Genomic DNA, 9,230 nt, shown 5'->3' on the forward strand with positions numbered 1-9,230 from the left:
TAAATTTTACTGAATTTTCTCATAAATTGTACACATTTTGCCATGCATCACTAGGCATGCATTGGGCTAGCTACACGTTGTATGTGCATTCATCGAAAAAGTGTAGAAAGAATTTGAATGGCGAGAATAGGAGATATGTCTTCATATGATACAACCTAGAGTCTTAAGGCTTATAGATTCTATGATCTAGATTCGATCTAAATGCGAAAAATTGATATGCCCAATTATCCTAGATGGGAAAGTTGAGACATCACAAGGAAGATATATCACAAACATTCCAAGTACATAAGGGAAATGTGCAAGAGTAGAGTTGGAGGATTGACCAAAATCATCTTTGAAGTAGCGGAGATAGCCGGGGCTTCCCTTATCAAACAAACATAGATCTAAGAGAGAGAGAGAGAGAGAGAGAGAGAGAGAGAGAGAGAGAGAGAATAGAGAACTCTTCACTCAATATGTATGTATATGGTCATGCAATTTGGAGCAGTGGAGACAGCAAAACGTGTTGTGTGTTTGTACCCACAGACAGACGTACATACTTGTGTGTGTGTGTGTGTGAGAGAGAGAGAGAGAGAGAGAGAGGATCGGGATGACAATGGTCCTTGCATCGTCGCTGCCATCGCGATCATCTTCGGCTGACGTCACGCCCAGTAGGTCCCTTCCGAAATCGGCAGTGGTGGATAGAGCCGTCATTGTGGGGGGAGGCCTTGGTGGCCTCTCTGCAGCTCTCCAGCTCCGCAGAGCAGGAATCGATGCCCAGGTATACATACATACATAGGGGTTATTAAAATTTCGATTTACTAATTACTTCTAATCTTCTAGTTGCCTTAAAAATCTACCCCTCCATCATTCTCTGTGCTATGGTGATGATGACTATGCGATTATTGCAGTTTCATGTCTGTCCATTTCAAAGTATGATAGGGTCTCTTCGCCACTGAGGTGGCACCATAGAAACATCATCTTTGTACCTTCCTGATGTTGCCATCTGCCATCTCTGAAAGTTATCAAGATTGCATTTGGATTCAAAGATGTGGCAGCTTGCTAGCAGTCTGTGCAGTTACCCATTTATGGTTAGTGTTGATGTCAATGCCTAAGCATGTGAAATTGTCGACAGATTCAATAGCTTGCCCTTTTAAGTGAGGTATGGTTAAATACATGGCTGCTTGATATTGTGTGTCATGTAGTTGACTTTACCTACATTCACCAATGAAACAAATTCTAAAGAATGGGAGATACACGTTGGAAAGCATCAACACCCATGATAAGAGCACCACGTTGTCTGAATAGTGAAGCAGCATAACCAAATGTTGCCTAAGGTTAATACTGAAAGTTGCTGAGTTCGTGCTATTTACATGATGAAATATTGTAAATGGTCCATGACTAAGCTAAATAGTGTAGGCGAGAGAGGGCACTCTTGCTTTACTGTGACATTGGTTCCAACTCATCAGAGAACACATGTTGTGTATTTATCACACGTCGCATCTGCTCATATGGCCATACTACTGCAGTTTGGTACTCATTTGGTACACCAAGTTTGTGATACGTTCTCTGAATCTTTTTTGTAGTAATATATTGAAAACGTTTTTGAAGCAACATTATAGAGCTTCTCCCTTGACTCAATGCTGTTAATTATAACCGTGAGGGTAAGTTAGACACTCTGTTGTGGAGTGTTTCAGTCTGAAGCAGGCTTAGCGTTATCATGCTACTCTTCCCATTTACCACTTTTTTCCATGATCATACTCTACAACTTTGCAAACGTAGAGTTTACCGTGACAGTACAGTGGTTAAAAAAGCTCTAACTACTGTACTATCATGATAGACTCTAGCGAGAGAGAGAGAGCAATAGAGAGACAATACTAAAGTTGCGCTAGAGTCAAAGTGGCATATGAGACCCAGAAATGTTAATGTCGTATGATATCTCATCCATATGAAAAGAAACACTCTTTGAGTGACGACTAACTAAAACTAGAATGGATTCTAGTATGTCGATGAAAGAACTACCCGATTACTGAACAAGACTACCAAGGATATGTGGTGATATAAGAAATGCTATATGCATAAATTTCTCCTCATTAAAGGGTTATTGTGGACAGCTCACCCAAACATGATGACAATGTTTAATGATGAGGCTGAACCCAGAGAGTGGAAATAGTGTGTGGTCAGACTTCTGTGAGTGTCTTGGCACTGCTGCACCCACTCCTGTTGTTTAGGACAGTCATATTATTGTAACTGCATATTTTGATGGCTAAGAGAGCTCTAGGAGAAAGAGTTCAAGTGAGGAAGTGTCCAAGATGTACAGGTGAGAAAAAGTACAATATGTCAAATCTAACTGTGTTCAATGTAGGAAAACTTTGTCATCATCTCTCTGGAAATGGACTTACGTTGATATATCTTTCTTTCTTTCTCTAAATCTTGAACAGTTAACATGTCTCTGTTAGCCATATCATTACTTTACACAATATATCATTCTAGACTGCAAACTTTCTTCTATCTTGATCTTGATCTTGATAAAAACTATGATAAATGGCAAGTTTTTTGGAGGAATATTTCCTTTTTTTATGAGCTGTTATGCTTTCTGTCTTTTTTCACAGGTTTATGAAAAGCGCCCCATGATTTCTGGTGGGGAGGGTACACTCATATCTATTTTCCCGAATGGGTGTAGAGCTCTTAATGAAGCATATCCTGAAATAGTGGAGAAGGTTTGGTTTTGCTATTAGCTTGTTAGTTGTTTTGAAAATACTTTGAACAATAATGTTAAAATTTACACTTTGTGATTTCTTGATGTGAAAATTATACAATCTTATGTAGATGCGTCGTGCTGGAACATTAAACATGCCATCAAATATTGTCTATCCAGATGGCACAAAGATTGGGGAGTGGGAGCTTAGCACTCAGATGGAAGAGAAATATGGGCAGCCACTTATTGCTATATTATGGAAAGATGCATTGAGAATACTTTCGGAAACTCTCCCGAATAGTTGCCAGCACACAGGCTACGATTGCATTGGCATCACAGAGGTACTTTTATGCATGATTGCTTTGTATGCTAAGTTATCTGCTAGACCCTTGCACCCATTGCTCAATAACTGAGTGCAGAAACACAGTAGATTATGCAGAGTCAAATCTATAAGCAGCATGATTACCCCCTCTGTATTAACAAGAGAATGGGGTGTATGTATAAAGTGCCAGAAGAATATCCGCTGGAACAAACGTACATGAAATATACAAATAGGTGCATTTGGGTGCTGGAACGAATGAACACAAAATATAAAGATGGGATGCAATTGGGTAATAATGCATAGTTGGGCGAAATACATAATATTTGGAAATTACAATTAATAGTAAAATGGATACCACTCTAGCCCTTAACATGCTATCCACGAACAATGAATTATAATTCAACCTCAATAAAAAAACACATTCTTATTCTTTACTTGCTATCTTGTTATTGGCAAGTCAGCATTGGTATGTAATTGCCACAATTATAATATTCCAAAAAGAGGCGGAAGAGTATTGAACTCTGGAAAAGATATTATGTGTGTATCCGTGTGTGTGTGTTCGGGAAGTAATTCCTATACCAAAAGTAATTTGTATTTCAAAAAAAATATGATATAAATGGCCATGCATTGTGTTTGCCTCTTGTGACACCGTTTATGCTTGGGATTATGAGTATCTGATGAGCATTGCAAATGAAGGCAATTCTATGTATAAGAATTTGTACTCAATTCTCTTCTGGAAGGAATGAAGGCAATTCTATGTATAAGAATTGTACTCAATTCTCTTTTGGAAGGAAATATGGGACTACATTATCCTGGGGTCACTTTATCCATTTTATTTTACTGATCTGAAGCTGCTTACGTAACTTCTCTGGTGAGACCCCTCATCTTCAAACTATGTTTTTACAGCAAGTGATTAGGATGAAAATATCTCTACCTTTGTCTTTGCAGCCCACTGTGTTTGTAATGTTTGTCTTTTGTGACAACGTTTATGCTTGGTATTATAAGTACACAATGGGCACTGCAAATGAACACAATTCTAAGGATAAGAATGTTCATCATGTTTGTCTCTTGTGACATCATTTACGCTTGGTATTATAAATACACAATGGGCACTGCAAATGAAGTCTATTCTATGTATAAGAATGTGCACCGAAGTGTCCTTTGGAAGGAAATATAGAACTACGTTATCCCGGGGTTGATTTATCTGTTTATTTTACTTATTTGAAGCTGCTTGAATAACTTCTCTGATGAGATCCCACTTTCAAATTATCTTCATACTCATAACAAGTGATTAGTATGATAATATATCTACCTTTTTCTTTGCCTTTCATTGAGGATTGTCACTTGGAAGTCTTTGTCAAAGCTTCTAGAATTGATTTAATGCATAACCCTCATGTAACATGTAAGGCTCCCCACCCCTTGTATGAGTATAAACTAGTTTCCCTTTGATTGATGAAGTTATTGAAACTCTCAAGAAATTGCTTTGTAGCATTTATATTGTAGAATGCAAGCGTTTGGACATTCCATTAGAATATGTTCTGAATCTTTACCTTAATAAAGTACCGTGTTTAGCAGAGCTTTGCTCAAACAATTTTTCACTCAGTTGAAGTTAAAGTATTTACTGCTTTCATAGCTGCTGGTATAAATCAGGCTATTTTATACATAAGATTGATGTCCGTTTATATGGTCTGAAGAATTGCAGTTTACATATTAGTGTAATATTTTTGGTTTTGTACAGCATTTTAGGTTTTTCTGATAAACATTTCTACTGCGTATAAAGTAAACCTATGACGCCATTTACAATGAAATGTGCTTCTTTCAGGAAGAAGATGGTGCTGTGGCTCATTTCAAGAAAGAAAATGAAGAGATTTCCATTAAGGTAAATCACAACATTCAACTTTGATGATTTATGAAAGGGAATTCTCAAAGAGTAAAACTCAAATAATAATCTTTCGGTAGTTATGCTCGCATTCTTGTCTTCGTCTTTAACAGATGTATGTATCATATGATGTTTCGAAGTTAAGCATTAACATTACATAACCTGAATGCGTACCAACTAGAACTATGTTGGGTTTTCGTGGGGTTTTCTAGTCACCATCTAAAAGAGGTTAGCAAAAAAGATACTAATACTCACATTGATTTTGGGTCATTATTCTAAGCTTTAACTATTACAAGAATACAACTTGCACTAACTTATATGTCAGATCGGAAATTATTGAATGTACTAACCTTGTAAACGATTGGGAAGATGTACATCAGCCTCCTAGCAAGGCTTTTAGAAGTAAATATCCCTGAAGATTTGGCTGTATGTAAGAAAGATGTTGTGTTATATAAGGTCTGAATATTATCAAAGCTTTGAATATGTATTAGGTAAGGCTTTAATCTTGTGTTATATTTTGTAATCTGATTTCTTTCGAAGACAATGGCAGGCACCATTAATAATCGGTGCAGATGGGATACGATCAGTTGTGAGAACAGCTCTTTTTGGTAACATTCCACCTCGGGACAATGGGAGAATGATGTGGCGAGCTGTGATTGACACGAATCAACTCTCCAATAATCCGGTGAAAGTAAGAAAAATACAATGCTCTTAAAAAGTGAAGCAACACATCCATTAAATTTGACATTTTGTGAAAACTGGTCAATATATTAATTATTTTTTATAATTCATGTGATAAATATGTTGATCTTCATGATCATTGAAGATCATAAATGTAATCTAGGAAATCCTTTTGAAAATCTTTGGTATTATGGGAAATGAAAGTAATTATTACTATGTAGTTCATTCGAGAATTTCGGATGTGGTTCATATCCACAGGATTACTGTCATATATTCTTCGAGGCAATCAGCCAAAGAACATACCTGACAAGAGCATCGTCACTTCTGGTACAATTATTCTGCTGGATTCTGATTGCCACTCAAATCAGAAAGATGATTATTAGTCGCAATATTTACATTCGTCAACATCACATATCAGCCCACAGTTTCATTGGAAAATGATGATGCAATTTCATGTCCTAAAATATTTTTATATACAAAAGTTAGAATAATGCTCTGCATTCTTTGAGATCAAGAAATCTGCACGAGGATTTCATTCTTGCTATTCTTGATCTGTTACATGTTCTGATATCTTGCCATTAAACTAGGAACTTCTAATTTTCTGTGACCTTTTATGAAGGTTCTTTTGTTTTGTATTAGGGTTTGGAAACTGGCGTCTACTCTTCCTTGTTTAATGGCCGAACAGTTTTTATTGTCAATGGACTGAGGGAGAAGCTGCTGTACTGGGCATTCAGTGTTGAAGATGAGGCATGTGAAGGAAGCACAAAAATTAGATCAAAGACACTGGAAGAAGCAAAGGAAAGAGTATTAGAGTATTTTCAAGGGTTTAGCCTTGCACAGTCCATCATCCAGGTGGGTTTATTACGATGTGTATAGTCACAAAATTTCATCATCTGGGCAATTTTCAAAATTGTTCCCACTTCGAGACATAAAACTAGTAATAAAATGCATTAAAAGTAGTTTTAATAAATATCACATATTGATTAGAAATATATTTTCATTAGAAAATTCTAAACATATTTTCTCAGCCATATTGTGAGAGTTCTATTCTCAAGATATGTCGGAAAGCATGTCTTCATCTCAATCCCAACAAATCTGGGGGATCGATAATCTAAACATGTGTTGATATCCATGAATATGTTCTGAATCACAATCCCAAAACCAGTGGGATCTTCTCTAAGAGATGATCTAAACTTGTGCTATACTATATTAATATTTACTAAATCTTTGTAAAAATGTATGCTTGATTGATGGTCTTTTTTATCTATTTTCTAATTTCAAATGAAAAGGTGACGGACCCAGAACTTATTTTGGAGCGACGAGTGCTTGACTTGCCAGTATTGTCGACATGGTCAAAGGGAAGAACTGTTCTTCTTGGAGGTGATAGGAAACACTTGACATGTTTTTTGTATCTGTATTTGAAAGGGAAGAAAAAAGAAAATATGCAAATGGTATGCGCTCTTTTTTCTATCAGATGCTGCTCACGCTGTCACGCCAGCCCTGGGTCAGGGAGCAAATCTTGCTTTTGAAGATGGCATACACCTTGCAAATTGTTTGATATCATGTGACAGTGTGAGGTAAAAGGTTTAGGAATTCTTGACATTATTTATTTATTTCTTCTTCATCTTCCAGTAATACACAGCATTATTGATTGAAGCTCGAGATAAAGGTTTCAGAATTCTAGATATAATCAGTTCATTTTATAATCATTTTGACCTTTTCTTTTTCTTTCTTCTAAGAATCATTTTGACACATCATTCTGAGGCATGGGAAAAAACTGACAAAAAGAAAAAATGATTACATTGAAATGTCTAGAATAATGTTGAATATCTGCCTAAAGATGTTAGAACTGTCTAAACAAAGAAACAGAGCATATGTACATGTATGCATATGCTCCTTTGATTTGGGTATCAGCCTATGAAGCACATGATTTGACTTTGCATGCATACACATGGAGTGTTGGATCATGGAATCGTAAGGGGAATGTGATAAGTTTTGCCATGTTGAGATCGTCACACACATCGTAACTATACTATAAGAGGTTTAGTTCCTTGCTTGCATGTAGAGAAGTTGATACCTTATTTCACTTAAAAAGAGGCAAGAAAAAAAAAAAAAAAAGTCCATGGGAAATTATTTGTTTGCATAAAGGAGTTGGTATCTTATTACACTTAAAACAGGTAAGAAAAAAGAGAATAGGAAATCGGGAAAAGTGCTTCATTGTTTTCTTGCTTTTCCTTTGAACTTTGGAGAAAGTTAAAAGTGATTTTTCAATAAAAAAACTCGAAAGACCTTTATAACAGTGGGGTTTATTTACTCAGAAACTATCATAAACATTATGATCTATATAGTTTTCATTTCATATTTTAAATTTTGTCTTTGCTCGCCATATATGATGGAAACGTTTATGTTTGTTTTAGGAGTGCATTGGAGCAATATGAAGAAATCCGAGTGCCTCGTTGCAAGGAAGTATCAAAACAAAGTCAGTTACGATCACCTGAAAGGTTAGAAGAGTTCTATAATTGGCTTTATTGCTCTGAAATACCGACCATTGCATATTGATTTCTATCTCTATCCTTTGCCTAATACTAGACAACAAAACAGATTTCTAGTAGAAAACTGCCAAATCAAATAAAGATATTTGGAGGAAACTATTGCCTTTTAATATACATAACTTTATGCACACAATGTACAATAAACTGAATTATTGTTTTAACGTCAAGTTAACATTTAGAAATCATGCAATTCTAAACAATTTTGGAAGAAATAGCATCCTAATGCTTGATCCTCACCCTTGGTGCACAAGATGAGATGCTAGATTTAACTTCAGTCCTAGACAACACAAATAAACTCACTTGCGGATGCCATCTAGGACAAGGTTAGGCAAAAACATTTGGATTAATCAAAGATGCCTTTGGAATCAGGTGTTTTAACCAAGATCAGACAACTTAAAACATGTCTGGCACTTTAAATGACATCGAAAACCTTGTTCTATTAAAAAGAAAAGCAATTGTATTATTCAAACATTAATTAATGGATTAAACAAGAATGAAACATTAAAGGAACTAAACTTTGCTGAAAGGATGCAATTGAAGTAGTCTAGTGTGTTGCATGCATGACTATTATGTAATGAATTGCATGCAATTGGTAACGACGTTTTTTTATTGTGTGATCTGATATTTAATCTAGACATTCAATAAGTATTACCAAATTTGGAGAATTTATAATTGATAAGTGAAGCGATGGGAATGAGAGGGCTCATGGGTTGGGAATTGGAAATTTAGAACTCATTGGTTCTTTTTTATGGAAATAGAATATTGAAAAGTGGGATATATAGATACTTTGAGTTGATTTATTGTTGATTCTACTTATCTATCTCTAGGGAAGGATTTGAAAGCTTCTTAACGCAAAATGAACAATTCATAATCTTAAAAGCAAATTTATCATTATAGGCCATTTTTAATCATGCACTTAGGGGCCTTGTTAATATGTTTGATCAACTTAAATCACCTTATAGTTTTGCTTTTGAAAACACCTTGTAATAAAACAACCTTTGCCTAGAATGGTAATGCTATGTGTATATAATTTACAAAATAATTCTAAACATTTGTTCTTATAAATACTCAGGAGCAAGTTGTGATTAGGTTGCATGACTTCGTATAATAGTCATAAGGCCA

General features: G+C 35.5%; 1 protein-coding gene across 2 annotated transcripts; it reads left to right on the forward strand.

Annotated features, from left to right (window-relative positions):
- The first annotated feature begins 548 nt into the window (after positions 1–548).
- Positions 549–8,344, forward strand: LOC147868085 (uncharacterized). 2 transcript variants are annotated; one of them, XM_087315114.1, is made up of 9 exons: positions 549–757; positions 2,589–2,696; positions 2,806–3,015; positions 4,819–4,875; positions 5,426–5,566; positions 6,196–6,408; positions 6,846–6,936; positions 7,031–7,133; positions 7,974–8,344. In XM_087315114.1, the coding sequence occupies exons 1-9, from the start codon at positions 587–589 to the stop codon at positions 8,113–8,115; spliced, it is 1,236 nt and encodes a 411-aa protein (XP_087171240.1). In that variant the 5' UTR covers positions 549–586; the 3' UTR covers positions 8,116–8,344. The 2 variants fall into 2 exon arrangements, with proteins under 2 accessions (XP_087171240.1, XP_087171246.1); XM_087315120.1 differs by having other exon boundaries at positions 550–757; positions 5,426–5,560.
- The last annotated feature ends 886 nt before the right edge of the window (positions 8,345–9,230 follow it).

The sequence above is a fragment of the Azolla caroliniana genome, unplaced genomic scaffold, assembly GCF_043228905.1.
Source record: "Azolla caroliniana isolate FFs.n. ecotype wild unplaced genomic scaffold, voAzoCaro1.0.p SCAF_1, whole genome shotgun sequence".
Lineage (NCBI taxonomy): Eukaryota > Viridiplantae > Streptophyta > Polypodiopsida > Salviniales > Salviniaceae > Azolla > Azolla caroliniana.